The sequence below is a fragment of the Apus apus genome, chromosome 22, assembly GCF_020740795.1.
Source record: "Apus apus isolate bApuApu2 chromosome 22, bApuApu2.pri.cur, whole genome shotgun sequence".
In the NCBI taxonomy this organism is placed as follows: Eukaryota; Metazoa; Chordata; class Aves; order Apodiformes; family Apodidae; genus Apus; species Apus apus.
Window position 1 is genome coordinate 1,511,729 of NC_067303.1, and position 20,714 is coordinate 1,532,442.

Sequence of the window (20,714 nt, forward strand, 5' to 3'; positions counted from 1 at the left end):
GTGCAAATTTCTTCACCCTCGTTTCAAAGATACAAGCCCAGTTCTTTCTGAGGTGCCAAAGGACTGACTGGCTCCTGGGCAGGCACAGCCCAAGGCCAGAACAGCTGCAGTAACTACAGGTAGTACTGACTTTTTAATTTAACTTCCAGTTTGGAGTGTGGGGAAACAGTTCCCCACTTAGAGAAGCCTTTAAAATCCCACAGTAAATGAGAATTGTAACAGAGAAAAGTCAGGGGGAAAAGTGCTTCCAGTAGATAAACTCTGTATACTGGCTGTGCACATTTGTTACCCCATGTCTAAGAAATCTGCACTCAATAAAGAAGATACTTTAATATGTATCATCTTTTGAGTGTAGCACTTGAGTTCCATTTTGCACATTCCCTGTCAATGCTGAATTGTTCTAGCCAGTACTTACTGCATGGCATGGTTAACAGTGAATTCTTCTCTTTCAAAAGACCACACAGGATGTGTTTTTTCTACTCCCAGCTTTTCCCTTCCAAAGGAGGGAAAAAAGAAAACAAAATTTAAAAAAAAAAACAATACAAAACTTTCAAGCATTGCCATGAGCTGGCAAATTAAGGGGAACCTCTCATTCCTGGGACTTAGCATTAGAGAGGAGCTAGTCCAGGGCATCCATTTGCTATAAGTTTAAAAGATCAGCCTGGAAAGAACAAAGAATAAATTCTTAACTATTCACCTACTGTGTTTTCAAGTACTGCTCACTAGCTGGCAGATGTCTGGGTAAAGCCATCTCCAGTTCATATGCAAAACAACTCATTTGGGAAGTGGAAGCTGAGACCCAGAGCTTGGCAGCTGTGTGAACCTACCTTGGCAGTATTATTGTCACTGTGACCAAAACTCCCCTCTGGAAAGCAGGCTGATTTTGTGTCATGACAAGGTTTCCTGAGTGAGGCTTGAGGAGATCACAGAATCATCCTGGTTAGAAAGGACCTTGAAGATCATCAAGTCCAACCATAACCTAAATCCACCAACCATAACCTAATTTACCCATTCAGTGTTTAAATCAAGTCCCTAAGCACCACATCTACATTTATTTTCAACACTTCCAGGGATGGTGACTCCACCACCTCCTTGGGCAGCCTGTTCCACTGTCCAACCACTCTTAAGGTAAAGAAATTATTTCTAATATCCAGTCTAAACCTCCCCTGGTGCAGCTTCAGGCCATTTCCTCTGGTCCTGTCATTATTCACTTGGGAGAAGAGCCGAACTCCCACCTCCCTACAACCTCCTTTCAGGTAGTTGTACAGAGCAATGAGGTCTCCCCTCAGCCTCCTCTTCTTCAAAGTAAACAACCCCAGTTCCCTCAGCCTCTCCTCACAGGACTGGTTTTCCAGACCTTTCACCAGCTTGGTAGCTCCCCTGGACACACTCCAGCAACTTGACATCCTGCAGTGAGGGGCCCAGAACTGCACAGAGCACTCGAGGTGTGGCCTCACCAGTACCCAGAACAGGGGCACAATCACCTCGTTACTCCTGCTGGCCACACTGTTCCTGATGCCAGCCAGGATGGCATTGGCCTTCTTGGCCACCTGGGCACCCTGCTGGTTCATGTGCAGCCAGCTGATGCATGGACTTGCACTGATTCTTTGCAGATGAATCAAATGCACCTGAAGGATGGTGGTAATTTCCAGCCAAACTGTTCCTTTCATAGCTATCATTTGGTTTAGAGACCCAGACAGATGCACCAAGCAAGATGGAATGGTTAGCTCCTGAGGACAGCATCAGCATGGTAACTACCTGACAGCTTTCAGTCTGGATTTGGCATTGCTATAGGGAAGCAGCAGTGAGATTGCCTGATTACCATCCCCAAAGACCCCAGCCACACAGAGCACAGCCTCCCATAATAGATACTGCCTAAGGAATGCACTTTCTGCAAGAACAAAAATCCCACATACAATATGCGTGGGAAAGGCAGCCAGGGTTAGAGTCCTTCTTCGTCCAGCCTACAAATTAATTTTTCAAAAAAAGCCACAGAAAAAAGAACATCCAATGAGCACAATACTTTGATTCCAGTTCCTTGGTGCCTAAAAAAAAAAAAACAACACAAAAATACAAACCCACCCCAAAATCCCAGACCCTGTTTGATGCACAATTTCTATAGTCTATTGTCTCCCAGAGGAAGGAGGGGGTCCTAATCATGGCTTAGTTATAAAAGGACATGTGGGGCTTTGGATTGTTACAGTAGAAATCAAATTCTGGTCACATAAAAAACTACAGAGATTAATTCAGCCTGAAACTAGCAAATACCACTCTGGTAAAATCCCCTGGCCAGGTTCAGTGATTATGCAAACAACAATGTTATGTTATAGGTATAAATCAGATTAGAAACTGAAGAATTTTCCCAGAGCAATAGAAGACAGACTGGGAAGGTGGAAAAAACAGCACCCAGAGGTTTAGCCCCAATATCTGAGTCAGCAGAGTTAAATGAATTTATATTTATGCACACAGAGCCAACCTGGCCTCAGCTTTTGTTTACAGAAAGAGCTGTTTCCAATGGCAGAAAATACAGAAATGCCACATGAAACATTCATTTTCCAACCCCTTATATTAACAGTGATGTGAAGAATGTGGCTTCTTGTAACATGCAATTTATACCATAAGCTGTCCACAAACTTCTGAACAACAGAACAAAAGGGTCAGTCCATTAATGTTGTTCAAGGATCACCTGGGAAAGCTTTGCCTGGGATCACACCCCCTGTTCTGGCTGAGCCACCAAAGCCACCTCCAGCTGCTGGTCACCATAACTGGGCAGGATTCCCTCCCAGCTGCATCCTGACCAACTCTTCAAAACCCTTTCCACCTCCACGAGCTGGGTCTCTGATCCAGGTTAGGAGAGATGACACAGGCATTGGTGCTGGCAAAGCTGAGCTGGCAGTGCCCTCCAGCAAGGACCTGACACCCCTCAGGTGAGCTCAGGAGAGGACACACGTCTGCAGCAAGAGCTGCAGAAAGGTCTGTCTGTCCATGCTACTGGTCAGCAAAACCAGGAAGGTGAATGACAACTTCCTCCTCACATCAGCAGTACATCAACTCAACAGAAACTCATGGAGAGACTCTGCCTTCCAAGAATGCTTCTCTGCACTCATAAAATTGTCAGGTAAAAACAAAGATTTGGTTTTTTTCCCCCAAAGATCAATACTTAAGAGGGGAAAAAAACAAGCAACCAACAATAAAAATAAAAAACAAACAAACAGAAACTGAGATAGAAACAAAAACACATGCAGAGGGGAAAAAAAAATCCAACAACAAAAACATCAATTAAGAAGACACTGCTACATGTCCATGCAACTGAAGCACCCCAGTCTGCCTATTCAGACCAAGAAACCAAGAGCAAGCTGTTAGCCACACACAAATGCAGGGAACAACTCTGTGCCACAAAGCAAGAATCAGCAGTTAAAACTTTGGATCCTGCAACCATAGCAAAGAGCAACTTCAGGTGTATTCAAAGTGAAAATATTTGCTTGCAGTACAAGCCACAGAGCAAATCAAGAACACACAGACCCTAAAACTTCTTTTACACTCTCTGAAGCAGAAGGTGCACCAGGAGCACTGTCAGCCTGAGGACAGATTCATGATACCCTGCCTTGAACATTTTTTCAACTCCCATCCCAATCCTTCAGCCCCAGGCTACTCCCTGCTACTTCCTCTCATTGCAGTTGCAGCTGTTTTAGTGGCTGCAGTAAAAGGCCCTGAAACAATCCAGATTAAAAAGAAAGAGGAAAGCTGAACTTCTTATGGGAGATTATTTTTTAATGGGATTAGCTCAGTGATTCACCTCCCTACTCTTCATCCCAGAATCTCTCTCACCGTAACTGCCCTGGGATAGTCCTCTGGAGCATGGGAGGTGGGAAGGAGTAATGAAACACAGAAACTTCTTAAGTGGGTTTCTGCAACAGAGGATTCTGGTGTACTTTGAAGCCACAGAAGACCACATCCAGTCCCACGTGGATAACATGGAGTCACTTAAACTGCTGGGGTTACAGAGAAAATCAGTGATTTCCAGTGTGAAACTGCACACCAGCTCTGATGAGCACTCATAGGAGGCCACACATCCTCACACCAGTAGGTCACAGCCACATGCTGGGGGATCTTGCATTAGCTGAGGAAAGTGAACTGAGACACATTGGTTTCTAGGGTCAGAAACCATTTCATGCCTTGCTCAATGGAAAAAAACTCTGGTAGCAAACTCCTCCAGCCCCCGTTACAAACTTGTCTGGAACAACAAAGCAGTAAGACTATTCCTGCAAAAACATTGGGTTTTGCAGTCAATCCTCTGTCCCCTGGCAACCCCAGTAAACAACAAACTTTACTGCTCCAGGCTCAGCAAATAATTCCTTTTTTGCTAATTGCTGCACATATATAGATTTTTAAAAGAGAAATTTAGAAAATGTAATTGTTTTCCTCCTGGATCAACTCTGTACTGCAGGACTTCACTGCAAAGGAAGTAAAAGTAAGCAGGAACCATTCCACAGCATCACCAATGAAAATTAAACGATTGCTATAAATTAATACTTACTGCCAAAAATACAGCACCCATTCTGGTTTAATTGAACTCGTTTAATTGGCAAACCCAAATGGAAGCCAATGTGCCAATTAAGCAATTGTCCCAATTTTCAAAGATTCTCAGGGACAAGCTTCATGCTGGGAGTTAGCCTGTGAAACAGAAATTACTCTAACCAGGGGGGAGAGGGACAGAAAGAACCATACACAACAATATCAGACTTTGCCAAAAGCTTAACGAGAGAAAATGTACTTGATTCATACAGCAGTAACAAGGAAAACAAGTTATGTGAAGGGAAAATGAAATACAGGTTACTGGTGCAATGCCAGACCAGAGCTGTTTGGATCAAAATATTATTACAGCCTGGTGAGTGCCTGGTGCACCATATGGAATGTTTGTACCAACACTGAGATGGTCCAAACTGCCTGAAATCCCATTTCTGTCCCATGGTTATCTCAGTTACAAAGGGTGCCCTGTGACCCATTTGCTGCAGCAGCTCTCCCTGCAGTGCTGCCGGGTGCCGGGCAGGGAAGCCTCCAGTTCCTGGGGGATCACCAGAAAGCTCACTGACCCAGGCAAGTCAAAAGCCTGAGAGGCTTCAGCAGCACAAAACCAACTTCCAAACTTCAAGGCAACATCTTCCCCAGCATTTAAGAGCCACAAAGATGATGAAGGGAGTGGAACATCTGATGAGGAAAGGCTGAGGGAGCTGGGTCTCTTGAGCTTGGAGGAGACTGAGGGGCGACCTCATCCATGTTCACAAACACGTTCAGGGCAGAGTCAGGAGGACAGAGCCAGGCTTTGTTCAGTGATGTCCAGTGATAGGACAAGGGGCAATGGGTGCAAACTGGAGCATGGGAGGTTCCATGTGAATATCAGGAAGAACTTCTTTGCTGTGAGGGTGACAGAGCCCTGAGACAGGGTGACAGAGCCCTGGGACAGGCTGCCCAGAGAGGCTGTGGAGTCTCCTTCTCTGGAGACATTCAAACCCCCCTGGACACGTTCCTGTGTGATGTGCTCTGGGTGATCCTGCTCTGGCAGGGGGGTTGGGCTGGGGGATCTTTCCAGGTCCCTTCCAACCCCTAAGATTCTCTGATTCTGTGATTTGTAAAACACGACTACTCAAGATTTAGAGCCAGAAGCCAAGTCCTGGAGCACCGAGGTGAAGAAATAGCTAAAGCCTGTTCCCAGTGAACTGGCCAAGAATTGAAAACCAACCAACCAAAAATAATTTAAAAAGAAACTCCTATTTTTTGCATCTATTCTTGCAGAAGCCACAATTAAGATCTGGGGCAGGCCTGAGCTAAGTGCTGTACAAAGAATGAGAAACAAACCCCACACTAAGGAAAGTGAAATCTTTCTTTAAACCTTTACAATCCACTAATCTCTACACACTTTTATAAATTGCATTTAAAAATAGTTTTCTCCTCACTCATGTCCCAGATTTAACAGAGTGATATATTGAGGTCTCATTAAAAGCCTTTATTACCTTCACAAGCCATGGTACTTTACCTCATCTAGTATCAAATGCTGGAAACACTACAGATCTCAGAATTCATCTGACCTGATATAAGAACTAGGATTATTCCAGGGACTTCCCAAGACAGGATCTAACCTCTATGCCTTTCTAAAACGTTTGTAGGTCTGTATTTTTCCGAAGCAAATTCCACCAGAAGTGGAAAAAGGCAGTATGTACCAAGTGCCACCTACCTGCCTCCTTGTTCATGTATGCATTTGACAAATTCAAGGATTCATAACAGTATCTAATCAGTAATTTAGAGGTTCCTGCATCACACCTTTTCTAGCTAACCTGTTATATAGTTCTACCTAGCTAGTTATAAACCAGCAGCACTTGGGGATACTATGACTATCATCTCATTACTCTCTTTATGGACATTCATTAGATCCTAAAAGCCATGGTTCAGAGGTGCACTGGAGAATAAAGGCTGATTTCCTCATGGTGAGGAACTCTGGTCACCTCCAGCCATGATCTACTCACAAATTAATCCCTGCAGACTGTAGGATGTTTTCCAGACACACACACAAAAGAAATCCTGTTTCTGGCTTTGGAGTGAGCACATTCATGTTATCTCCAGAACCTGTCAGGTTAATGCAGCTTCAGGTGGTATCTTTTGTGACAGCACAACTTCAACAGGGTGCACAAATGTTTTCATACTTGCTTGTTTTAATCTTGCTTCCCCACAAAATGAAGACAAATGGAAAAGAAAGGTAACGGGGCTAGAGTGTGCATGTGTGTCTGTAAGCTCCAGCCTGCTGGGGCAGAGGCTGTTAGCACACTGCTTTTAAAAGACTGCAACTTACTGCACTCATAACGAGGTGCTGAGAGCAAGTCAGATGGTCAATAACAGAAAGTAAACATAGTATTAGGCACGAATAGCCATTTATGTTAAAGTTAATAACAGTCTGGGGACAGCTGGGTTGTAGGCTTGTATGAGAAATAAGAATAAAGGCTCTTCTTCACAACTTAATTTTTTGTAACATAGAAATGGAGCACTCCTCAGGATCCTGCACGGAAAAGATGCTCCTTGCCATTAAAATCACATTACTATTTCAGAGAAATGTTAGAAAATCCATACACTGTGATATTACTTGGCTCAAATATGGCTTTTTTTGTATCCCTAGAACTCTGGAGTGTTGTACAAAGTCAATATCATCAACTGCATTTTCCAAACTGGAGCAAAGAAAGAAAAACCAGCATGTGTGAAGGTTACCCAGCAGGCAGCGGCGCAGTGGGAATCAGGGGCTGAGACAGTGAGAAAAAAAATGTCTCTAATATGACCAAATTCTAAAAATACAGAACATGAGTCAGGGGAGGGAATACAATATATAGCAGTCCTTGAGGGCTACTCAGGCAGCTGTCGTCTGATCTGACTCCTGTAAAGTCTATCCATCTTGCGTTGCATCTCCATCAGCCTGGTTCTCAACACCTACAGCACAGGGTATTTCACAACTACTGTGAAGTTTCAAGAACTACCAGAAGTACCCAGATTAACCAGGTCTCATACAGAATCACTCACCTGTCTGCAAATCTACAAACAAGAAACAAGCAGTTTTGAAAAGTAGGTGAGAGTACAAACAGTAAATGTAAAAAATATGATAAAAGTAGTATCAAACAAAGGGCTAAAACTACTCAGATGCCCAGAATAAACTGGCAATGAAAGGAATATTAAAATAGCTTCTGCTCAGCCTTATATTTACAGTACAGGACATTCAGCCTCCATACATTTAGAAAGACCTTCAGTTTATTTCTTGTTAGGAAAAAGCTCTGGAAATGAAGCACTTATATAAATTAATAATAAGCACTTCAAAATATATTGTGGATAACAGGGAGGAGGGAGAGCAGGGATGACTTGTGTATGTTCCTCTCACTGTGAACACGTAAGTGGCCTTTTCCCAAAGTAAAAAAACATGTACAAAGGCAAAGTTTAAGAGACAAATGAATGAGCATCACTGGTCTGTTGACTGTGTCAGATTTTCCCAGGCTCTCCACAGTGTTGCTAGTCTCAGCAATTGCTCACCTTGCAGAAGGTGAAATTCATTTCAAGTGACAAAGCCTTGCAGCCAGTTGGGTCTCCAGCTGCCACGGGAAGCAATGGAGTAGAGAACTACACAGCTATGTTCAACTTCTCCAAGCCCCTGCAGCCTCTCCATTCCCCAGAGGCTGCAACAGCAACCAAAATCAAACCCAAAATAAAACCTGAAACTTGCACACCATGCAAGGAGCATGCTCTGGAGAAAGGCTAAACCAGAGGCTGTTAAAAATGCAAAACGAAGGAAAAGAGGAAGGAAAAAACAATCAGGCTTTAAATTATCAGGTAAGAGATAGAATATAGAATATAGGAGATGCACTGGTTAAACAGAGAATAAAAAGAGATGGTGTTGAACACTGTCCTGTAAATATTTACAGCTTGTAAATATTAATGACTTGTAAACATTAACTTCTGACTGGCCATAAGGCAGAGGTTGAAAATGGAAATTTGATTCACTCAACAGAGGAAACATGAGCAAGTGAGGTTTTCCTACCCATCTACAATGTGTTCAGAGGCCCATGAGGTCAAAGCAACACTGAAAGCACAAATCTAAGTTGTTATAAATACAGGTTCAGTAGCTTTACATGTAGCCCTTTGCTTCATCATACAAAATCATTGTGCAGCATGTGTTTATCATCCTCTAAATATCTTTTTTTAAAGCCACGTGGACTGTTCAGTTTTTATGTTGCTGGCACTGGGCTGTGCAAGAGGACATGGTCTAAAAAGCGAATTCACAGTTGGCACGTCATGCACACGTGTAGTTTGCAGTGAGAGCTGAACTCTGAACACTGACCATGGGCACAACTGCCTTGTTGAGAAGAGGGAAAGCATCAAGGCAGAACAGGTGAACTTTCCTTCACTGCAAATCAGCAATGGAAAAAAAACAACAGTAACAAATGAGGAACAGCAGCTAACTTGTGTTACAGGTGGAGACACTGAATTAGACTCGCATTCCTGAGACACACCTTGAGGTTACAGACAGCACCGTGTCAAACAGTGATTTACACAAGCCTCCTGGCTCCAGGGGCTGGGAGCAGGCACTGCTGGCTGAATAACCCTGATGAGAACAGACAGGGCTTTCCAACAGGCACCACTAGGATGAACTGCTGGCTAGGTGGAGAGAAGGAAAAAATACCCACTTACCAGCAAAAACATACTGCAAACAGTAAAATTAAACAGTGGCTAAGCAGAGCAAGAGGCACGGAAAACACAAGCAGACAGAACACTGAGTCTTGGGTTGGGTGGTTTTTTTGCTTGAAAATGAAGTTTGGAACAAAATATTATAATTCCATTACCTGGGGTTTGATGATCTTTGAAAAGAGTAAAACATAGTATTTATCTTTGTTCCCCTGTTTAGAATTAAAATAAATACCTGGCTCACAGGGAGTTTATTACCTACATATTTTCTGAATGTTGTATAAAGAACAGCTAATCCAAAATGTACTTCATGTGACCCAGGCAGTTATTAAAGGTGCTTTCAACTTCAAATAATCCACTGGGATGAACACCCCTCAGCCTCATACATCCCATGAATCTGACTGTCCTGCAGTACAGCTCAATCCAGCCCATCTCTCCTGCTGCACTGCTGCCAGTCCAGGGGCAAAGAACATCTGGCTTCTCCAGGCTGAAGCTCTGCCACTGCCACATGAGCCAAGGACAGGAAAAAGTTGTCACTGCTGCCACATCACAGCAAGTAACTTCAGCCATGCTGCTGGACTGACCACCCTCCAGAGCCCCACTGCTGTCCTTACCCAAAGTCTGTCACAGAAGGGAATTTTCTCTTCAGCTTAGCAAGCTAATGAGGCAATTTAGAAAATCAGAAATTAACACAACTTCCAGACACTCCTATACTGAAACAAGGCAGGTCAAGCTGCTGTGAGCTAAGAGAACTTCACAAAACCAACTAATCAGACTGCCTTGTTTGGCTGCTAATAAAATAACATTTTACTTTCCAAATGCCAGAGGGAGTTGAGAAAGTGCAACTGCAGGTACTTTACTCATTTAAAAAGAAAACAAACATACCAAGGTAATAGAGTTGTCTGTGGCCCACTTGTAGTGCCTTCTCTAGGCATGAGAACAGCACCTTTGTGGTTGCTTTTCTGCAGTTGTGTTCCCTCTGATGGTAGGTTGGCTTTCACACTGAGGTTTTATTTCTGTAGACTTAGCCAGCTTTTTTGCTAAAGTCTTATTCTGCCACAATGCTGCATGCTTCAAGGAGCATGTTTTTACAAGAAGTTCCCTTTATGCTCCAAAGTCTTGCTGAAAAGGAGGTTAATGCAGACTGAAAATCTCGGTGACATTGTGGACCTTTTAATTGGTTACTAGACCTGCTTTGGGGCACATATTAATAGGGCAGAAGCATTTTGCATGCTCCTACTGTCTCTCCTTGACAAACTGCCAGAGGAAGGAAAGTCTTTTGGTCTTGTTGAAGGTACTATGCAAGCTATTGAAAAATCTGAAACTGAGGGAATACAAATCAATGTGTTACTAGATTATAAGGGTAGATTGTTCAGAACCAAAAGCATGCAGAAAAACCACAAGGTGTCTTACCATAGCACTGAGAGTCTCCTCCCAGTCTGGCCTCTCTCTGGGGTGGATGCTTCTCTGAAGCTCTGGCACAAAGTCATCTTCTTCTGTATGTACAGAGGACTTCATCATTCTGGAAAGGAGGACAAAGAGGTTTGATCTCAGTGCCAATTTCCAGGTTCTTTTACACACAGTCTGTTATGGTGATCAGTTATGTGGCTCGTACAATATAAATGCTTTGATAAACCCAGCAATCTTACAGACTTCTAAGTTTCTCTTACTTCCTCAGGATACAAACAGAAAAAGAGTAAATCTGGTGGGGAGAAATCAGCACTTCCTAACCAATCAATGGATGATTTTGTTTAATCACTACACAATTTGCAAGTATTAAACCACAGAAACAGCAGGAGTAATTTTCAGTCCATTTCAAAAAAACTGCATCTATTGCCCAGGCAAACAACATCAGCCCTGGGAGAAAAAACACACCCTTTTGATACCTTCATTGTTAGCCCATGTTTTGCCTAGAACAGAGATAGCATTTTCCATATCTCAGCCTGCATTCACATCCCCAGGCCTGAGCCATCAGCACTCATAGCTCTCACTAATCCTGTCTGAAGGCTGAGCACCTCCAGCTGCCCCAACTCTGCAGGGACACACTCAAACCAGTCTCATTTTATCAAGGTAAACTTTCTTCAGATAAGGAGCCATCCTCCACATACCTTATGAAGAGTGTTTCCAGCCTACACAAAGATTAAAGGCTCAAAAAGAAAATTTCAAATGTATTCCTAAATGCTTCTCAGCCCACCCTTAGGACAGCTCTGCTGTTTCAGCCAGAGATGTTTCCTATTCACTTCCAGGTTTTCTAAATGTGCCTTTGCAGTGACTATGGTGCAGACCTGAAGTGCCAAAGGCCTGTCGAGGGTCTGGTATTACCTGTGCTGCTCTCACCAAATAGGTGAGGATAACCACCGTGATAATGAACAGCAAGTACCCACAGACAGAAAAGCACGGATGGTTTTATTAAACGTTCACTATGCTGAGTTATGTGCTATGATTGATGCTGAAAGTCATTTAAGAAAACTCTTTTGCTTCAGATCCAAGATGTGATGTTCTGAAATTTTAACATGCTGTGTGACACAGCGACCTAAGTGGCTGGGCCCAAGCATTTAACTCTCCTTTGTACCCTACAGGAGAGTTAAAAATGAAGTAATTAACACTTGCAGTAATAGCATGGCTGGCTTACAAAATTATATCCTGTAAAATTTTATACCTAGCTTTGTGATCACATCTCTGCTCTAATAAAAAACACATCCCAGAGAATACGGGCCCCAAAACCAGAGTCAGAAAGCCTCAGGCTAACACTGCCAGTTGGTTTCATGTGCCATTCCCACCAATGTAAAGTAGGGCTGTCCCTGGAGAGACAAGAAAAAAAAATACACCTACACGGTGAAAGCTGTATGTGCCTGAAAAAACCTACATGAAAATACCCTGATTTAGAAGAAAGGTGCAACGCCAGCTCAGGCAGAAGACACACACCTTTGCAGTGCAAGTGTTCAGAAGAATTTAATTTTTGTAAACCTGAAAATGTGTTGCTCAGAGTGGCAGCTCTTTCATTTCTCCTTATTTGCATATCCTGAGTGAGATGATTTGCCCTGTTTCTCACTACCCAGCTCCTCCACATTAAAAGTTTGCCACTTATTTTAACTGAAGGTATAAGCTTGAAACCTGCTGGTTACAGAGGAAACCAGACCATGCAACTCAAAAACAGGAGATAAACTAAAAGAAAACAAAAAAAACCAACAACCTGTATTTTTTTTAAATCAAGCCCATGATTTTGAAAAAGGCTCAATAAGGCTTCTTCAGGATTTCTGGCTCTTTGTGTTTGGCAATGCTGGAGTTGTACAAAAAGATTCTGAACAAATCACCCCAAGGCAGCTTTAGTCTAATGCCAATTTAGGCTAATTCCATCGGGCAATGGAATTAAAGGAGGGGTAACATGAGCATGACCCACCTTCCTGCAGCACAGGCAAAGCAAACAGCTCATCACAACACACACTTTCTCAGTATAAAGTCTTGAAAACAGCGAGACTGAAATTACATCTTTATCTGGACTTTGGATTACAAATGGATTTACTACACAACTTCTAAGACTTGTGGCAGCTCCACCTGGGCTTCTCATCAGAAATCCAGTTTCCTTTCGAGGAGCAAATTTTCTGAATGTCTAAAAATGTTTCCAGGAACACCAGGCTGCCCAAGGACACGACTCCTCCAGCCAGCAGGGAAGTCACAGGCACAGGACTGGTCTATGCTCTCCTCCAAACTGGAGGACCTTCTGTCACACCAAGTCCCTGACTACTTTCTAGAAAGTTTACTACACAGAACCTACAGAACAGGCAGGAGCAGAAACTGGTAACTGAGATTATAAAATATATGTGCACAAACACAGTACATGTATTACACAAACTCTATGCTCAGCCTGCTTACAGGGAACATTTTCAGCTACTCCTGGCAAGATGCTTCAAATACCTGTGATGGCTGCAGTGTAAGGGTGCAGAGAAGAATACATTCTGCTTTAAAATAACCCTGGGAATCAGGCCCACATTCTGGGTCTCTACCCTCATAGCAGATACACATGGATGCCCCAGTATCCAGTCCTGTTTACAAGTCTCCAATCTATTTACTCACATTACTTGTTTAATCAGATTATGCCTATAAAACTCCACAATAAACTCTTCCCAAGCCATTGGCACTGAGATAATGAAACACAGTCCTATTATTCTTCCAATTGAAGGTGTTCTGGACTTTTAATGGAAATAAGAAAAGCTCTGCATGTCAAATTGCATATTTAAAACAGTAAATTCTTTGAGCATTTGCCAGACTTGTTCAATGAAATATTCTACTATTGATAGAAATTAAATACTTTGTCATAATACCACAAAGACATTGAAAATTATACTGAGGATTTTCTAACACAAGTATAAACACTTGATAACCACCTGTGAAGCCTTATTAATCTTTAATAGTAACTATTTTTTCCATGCCACCGGAGACAAGAGACCAAGGAAGGCTGGAGATGCTACAGGTGATATTAGTCCTTTATGTATTAAGCCTAGTGGGTTCCCCAATCCCATCTCTGATCTGGATGAACGAAAAGAACCTTTGTGCATAAGCAGCAATGAAATATGGGCAGAAGTAGGGCCAGAAAAGGGGAAGAGGAAGAAAAGCAACTACTCAAGAAACTCTCCTTTGTACAGTGTTTCAACAGCCTTCACAAGAACTCTGTGTTCTCTAGGATGACACCAAGAACTGAACACAAGCTCAGGGTCCCTGGGAAAGCTGTCATGGGAAGACTGGCAGGACTGGTATCCATCTGCAACATGACTTCTAAGCATTACTTCTTCCTACACCCTCAACACATCTTCAGGACTTTCTCCAGGAATTCAGCCATTCCCTTCCAAAGATGCAGCCCTGTATTGAGTTGGGAACCCCATGATAAGCCCCCAAATTGATTATACTGTAACTGGGTATACTGGGAAAGAGCCACACTGGCTGCATTCATTGAAAGGATCACCACAAATGTCCTCTGGGCATGTGAAACCTTGGAGCCACACAGCTGGGAGAAGGAGTCTTCTCAGTAGGCAGACACTGCCATTTTTCCTGGTCTCAACTCAAGACAAGCTTGGAATATTTTCCTATCTATTTATCTATGTATAATCATATTCACACATTTTATATGCATGCATATTACACATATATGACATTATTTAAATGTATAGAGCAAATAAATAGCACAACATACATATATATATGCCTGATTCACCACACGTCAAGCTGCAAGAAGACTAATTATCTTCTTTCTGCTGTAGATTCTGTTTCATGGGAGGAGAAAACACCTAGAGTGCCACTGGCATTTATAGAAAATACTGACACATGTTTTGTAAACATCAAAGGCCAAACAAATTAAGTAAGTTGCTCTGTTCTGTAAAGCCTACATTGGGCCATTTCATGGGAGGTGTAAATGATTGAAAAGTCACTAAAAAATGTAATACCAGCCATAAGAACAGAAATACAATTTGATTTAAAATTCCACTGCTTCAACTGCTTAGCAGCTCTGAATGCCCTTCAAATGAAATCTGACACCATTATATTAATAAAAGTTCTGTCTGTATAGAGGCCATTAAGCAATCTCTCTTCAGATGAATGAAACCTTCTTCACTGTAAATTGAGAATCAAATGTACTGGAACAAATGTTTGCAGGACATTTCACAAAAGGCACTGCCCGCATTCACACCCATTCTTTAAAGTTCTCTGGTAGGTCAAGTTGATGAATTTCAAGTCAGAGCTTGTACATCTGTACGTGATACAATTCTATCAAGAAAACATCTAATATCCTCCTCCATGTTTTCAAATCTCATTTGCTGGTCCCATCATTTATGGTGGGAGCACATCTGCTTATCAGGAATGAAAACTTTTCTGTGCTGTTCCCCTGACTAAGCTCCCCTGTGGTCCTGAGTTACTGCTGTTACATCCTACCTGTCCACCCTGAGGAAGACACTGCAACACTTCACAAGGCAGAAATCACCTCGAGTAGATAAACCACGATGTAGATGAGTAAATCAATATTCAGCTTGATGTTCATAAACTCTGCTGCTACCTCGAGTTTATAATATTGAAGATATTAAATACTACTGCCATTAGACATTAAATTTCCCTGTGGGTTTGGGAGTCTCAAAGCCCCAAGTGTTTCCACATTTCTGTTTGCAAAAGAGAGAAAGAGCCCTAACAAGTGGGTTTGTGGAAAGAGCCCCCTCAGCTAAACAGGGGAGGAGAAAGCACAGAAACTTTAAAATATTGTGGAATTCCTGTAAGAACGTTTCTTCCCTTAAGTTCCCAGGCACGTACTATGTGCCACTGACATACCACAGGGAGGAGGAACACAATTGCCATGGACTTTGATGTCATCTAGATGCTGATGACACGCAGATTAATAGCTCTCCTCTGGGAGGACAAAAAGGTGTTGACAAATTACTTTCAAAGCTGCCTGATGGCTTGAAAGCCACGTGCAAGCATGGCAGCATGAAGCATTCGAATGTCAGACTCCTCATATCAAACAGTTAATTGTCTGGCTGACAGACACTCATTTTGGACTGGCTATATATTTTTTAAATTAAATGCCAAGCGTGATCTTTAGGCTGTGCTCCCCCATGGGGACAACAGGCATCTCAGCTTTCCTTGCTGCTTTTCCCTCCAATGACTTTTTTCTGACCTCAATTTAGGAGGTAACAGCCGATGATAACTGATTTATTAGTTTATTTATTATTTATACAGCACTGCTGTTGTGCCTGGAGATTTCTCAGCCAATGTAAAAGCACAACCCTGCCCTATGGAACCAATGATTCAAGAGAATTTAGAGCTCCACAGAAAGGGATGTTTTCCAAGACACAAATTATACCCAAAAAGCCAAATTTAAATAAAATCTATTGCCACAAATCTATACTGAAAACCAATGAGCTTCAAACACTCTGATAAAAATTGGTATTTATGCTGCTCAAGTAATTTGCACAAAAGGCCAACCCAGACTTTACCAGGGCACTACAAAGGATCTGTGGATCAAGCTTTGGATTGCTTGCAAACACACTGTGCAGGGAACTGTACATCCACTTGGCTCATCTTCCTTGCTCCTAGCAACCACGTTTGCCTGCAGCAAGCACTCTTCACTTGCAGACTGCTAGCAGACACTGCTCAAGAAACAGGAGAGCAGCAGAGACAGCAGACAGCACCAGAACAGAACTGGGATGCAGTGCTGCAGGTGCAGGAGCCAGAACCAGTGTTGCTGGGCACCACCACAGGAATGTGTGAGGTATCTTTGCCCAGAGAGGTGGTGGAGGCTCCATCCCTGGAGCCATTCAAGGTCAGGCTTGATGAGGCTCTGAGCAACCTGATCTAGTCACAAAGGTCCCTGTGCACTGCAGGGGCAGGCTGGACTAGATGACCTTTACAGGTCCCTTCCAACCCCACACATTCAATGATTCTGTGATTTTGTAGACAAATGAGACTTGGGGTTACTTTAGGCTCCACAGCTCCACTACAGGTGAGCCACAGCACAGAAACCTCTAATTAATGCTGAGCATATTCAGACTTCAAGGCATAGCGTAACAGCCTGGATGCAGCATCCCTGTCTCTCCTGGTGTAACCAGTGCAGAGTTCCCAGGATCCAATCCCCAGCATGGAAAGGTAAACCCAACAGTGAATCAACATGGAGACACTTTGACAGCTCTGCTTTAGGGGGTTTAAGAAGAACTTGATCAAGACAAGGAGTTAAAACGGTATAAAGAAAGAAAATATGTAAAGAACTGCAGATGTCACTGCACAATATATGACAGCAGAATTAAGACAACTCTTCACATCACACATGTTGCTCCATATCACCACAAGGATCTTATAAACACTTGGGCCAGGAGATGGAATCAAGAAACTGATGCCTCTTCATTTCTGACCTCAAACTTATAGCACACACACACAAAAGGAAATGTCATCAGAGGGGTGGAAAAAACCAACATGCACATACCCTCCTCCAGCCCAATTTTCCAAGTAAATTGTGCCATGAAATTAAAAGTAACACAGTGGAATGGAAGAAAATAATCATGCAATATGGAAAGCAGAGATAGCACAGGAGCTCCAGGAAAAATGAAACAAGAAATGGGAATTGAAGGCTGACAGTGCTGACCTGACAGTGGATTTAACTTCCCATGTTTTAAATCAGCTTTGTCAACACCTTACTGATCAGCAATCATTATGTCCATCTGTATTATGTAAAACAAGATTTCTGAAGTCCTGTCTCAAGGATCACACAAAGTGAAGACAGAAAAAACCTACAAGGTCAGCTTAAAGCACACCTCAGAAGTAAAGAAATGGTAAATTGATTGTATTTAATCCTTGACCACAAAAGGAAAACCCAGCATAACTGAGTGGTTTATTGTGATTGATTCTGCAAAGTTAAAAACTCTAATTTCTACGTTTGATGGAAGTTCACAGTCAGGGAGCCAAAATGCAATTGTTTGGGAAGCCAGTGCACAAGAAAAAAAATAATAAAGGATATTCTACAATAAAAGAGTAATTTCAAAATCACTTGAATTAAATATTCAAACAGCAGTAAGCACAAAGCAAACTTAATTTCCCCGAATGATTTTATGACCTGCCTGTGCTAGTAAGGAAGTGTTCATTGCCTAGTTTAAAAGTTTATCAGTGGTTTTCAACTTGCAGTCTGTTTATCTGTGAGGGTCTGAGAACCACTACCATGGGTGACCAGAGGTTGAAAAAGAAGAAAGTTCATTGCTACTATGCAGCTCTTTAGTAAATCCTTTTCTCTGAGGAATAAAAAAGAACTTTGTTTCTCATTGAAGAATACATGACATCAGAAGAACATTCTGAAAATGAAAGACAGGAAGATTTAAATAAAGACCTCTTTAAAAACAGCAGTATCATTTGATTGATTTTTTTAAATGCTAGAATGGACACATCAGCTCTCCCATTGTTCACATACCTCTGCAGAGGGAAGCAGAGAAGGCCAATAGCACTGCAGAGATTAATTAACATACTGGTTTCTTGCCCCACTCCAGCACCTCTGGACATGTTCTAATACAAGTTCCCATAGTCAGGCAGGTAAGTTAGCTTTGCTTAAGGGTTAACTTAGTTTTCAGAATTCAAAATATCTGTCTTGTTTATTAATTTGCAATAATATTTAAACTACATTTTCTGAGATGCCAAAGAAAAGCTGCATGAACAAGGTCACCTGGAATTTTAAGCCTGTAGGCAAATGGGCAAGTCCAGGTAGGGCAGCTCCTGTTTCAGCAGAGACACTTCCAGGCACAACAGGCAGCCTGCCTTGCCTTGGTGATTGTCTTTCTTCTCCCCCAATGGATTTCTCAGTGTCCCTGACATGACACACTGCACATCACAGAGCCTCTTCTGACCTCAGCTGCAGAATCTAAGGTCCCCAAGGCCTGGGATTAATCTTTGGGTGCCTGTGTTCTCACTGCCAGGGTGACCTACTCTCCCCTGCCAGCCCCAGCAGTTCTCCCAGCAGGACTGACAAGGCTGATCAGGTTGCAAGAACCTTCAAGGTGTCAGATACCCAACTACTGAGGAGATGCCTTCCACACTCATCAGGGGTGAGGAGGGATGCTGGGAGAGCAGAAGCCAACACCATGCTATAAACCAAAAACTGTTATTGTTTCTCTTCCTCAAAACAACAAAAAAAAACAGGTTCTGTAGGCATTCTGTAAGATCAACCCCAAAGCACCTTCTGTAAATCTCTAAATTTGAAAGCAACAAATAGCACCTGGGGGTCAACAGAACCACCTTCTTTTTTTCTGCTCTTCCACCATAGTTTAGGTGGTTTCATTTACTGCTTCTCATCTCTACCTACTTGTGTTTTATGTCTCAATTCAGTAAGATCCATCTCAAAGAACTTAAATTCAGAGATATGTGCTTCATGCTCTGGAAGGGATTGGAACATGCATCTAAGAGCTTTCTTGAACTGGGCTATAATAATTTGCATTCAGGTTTTGCTAACTAGAATTTCTTTAAACACTTTCTGAAAAGAGTAAGCTCGTGGAATATTCGGCTTTTACAAGCTCTGAGCCACGTTCTTAGTTATGAAAAGGCTTTATAAAAATACCCACAGAATCCTCATGCTTTTGCATACATAAATTACCGAAAAAAACCTGCTCTTTTGTTTGGCAACACATAAAAGATACTGTTTTCATAGGTGCCCGGTGCTTCCTTTCAGAAGAACACAGTGACAGTCAATTAAAAAAAAAATCCTCAGGAACAGGTTTCTCTTATCACTTTTGTGCAGTGTATGAAAAGGAATTAGGAAATCACTGAACAATCAGAATCACTGAGCCCTGGCTTGTATTTCTTTTGTTTGATTCAGGAACAAATATAAAAGTATTAAAGAATATTGCCTCTAGGGGAAAAAAAAAGAGTACTAACCTCTCACTTCCATGACAGGGCTCAGGCTGCAGCCACTCACTTTCCTCATCCAAATGACAGCAAGACAGGGACCATCTCACCAAGCTCTTAGTCAAAACCTGTTCCCTGCACTTTCATTGCCATCCCCTTGGTTTGTCTGTCTTGTTTGTTACGATTATGCCCTTCATCTCCCCTTCCCCACTGCTCAGCAAAAGCAGTTCCAGTCTTTGCTGGAGTCTTCAAATATTACCATAACGCAGAGTAGTAATAAAACCCATCTGTTCACAACTAATCCAAATGCAGCAAAGATCAAAGTACACCCCAAAATTGCAAAGCATGCCCTAAACCTAGATCCAAGGACATTTATCTGGGCTGATCTCCTTTGTTAGCAGTTCAGTGCCAATGCAAAGCCATGGTAATTTAATCTTTCCCCATAGAAGCATATACTGGAAAAATGATGCTTTCAGCACATGGAATGATCAAGTGCAATCAACTAATCAGTAACAATTAGCCTTGCATGCTTTAAGTGACAACTGTTTATAACATTTAAAACTTGTCCAGTCAGCTAGCTGCTTCGAAGGAAAATCCTTTCTGTAACTAAACATTTAGACAGAGCCAGTCATTACCCAGAGCTGCCCCTTCTGTCTGGAAGCCCCTGCAGAGATGGCTGTGCAGGTCCTGCTCTGCCCTGCAGGGTTATGCTGCAACTGTGGAAGAAGCCAGGGGAAAAAAAAACAACATCCAAAGCAGAGCAGCTAGTGAATACTCACAAGGAAGAGAATGGAAATTAGCTCTAGGACACTGTAATCTGATTAGGTTAGGTTTACAAATAATAAAAGCTAAGCATGAGCAAATAAATAAATAGCTCCAGCTAGCCTGACTTAAATAACTAGTCTTAAATAACTAGTCTTAAATAACTGGTGGCCCTCACATAATGTTTCCAACAGCTGCCTACCTGTGCTACTAACATTCCACATCAATGGTATCAACAGCAAACAGGAGGCTGCTCAATCTTTTCTATGTCTGGAAAACACTGCTAATACATTTCACTATTATTATTCCTACTGTATTGTTCCTGACCAGGTAAATGGAATTGAATGGAGGCCTAGAACTACCCTGTCACCAGGGACAGATTTCAC

General features: G+C 42.3%; 1 protein-coding gene across 1 annotated transcript in view; it reads right to left on the reverse strand.

Annotated features, from left to right (window-relative positions):
- The window catches only part of LOC127393336 (rho GTPase-activating protein 32-like), a 102,734-nt gene that overhangs the window by 62,527 nt on the left and 19,493 nt on the right, over window positions 1-20,714 (reverse strand). Inside the window, exon 2 of the mRNA XM_051638304.1 lies at window positions 10,624-10,732. Within this exon, the coding sequence (XP_051494264.1) occupies window positions 10,624-10,732 (109 nt within the window). The remainder of the gene's footprint in view (window positions 1-10,623; window positions 10,733-20,714) is intronic.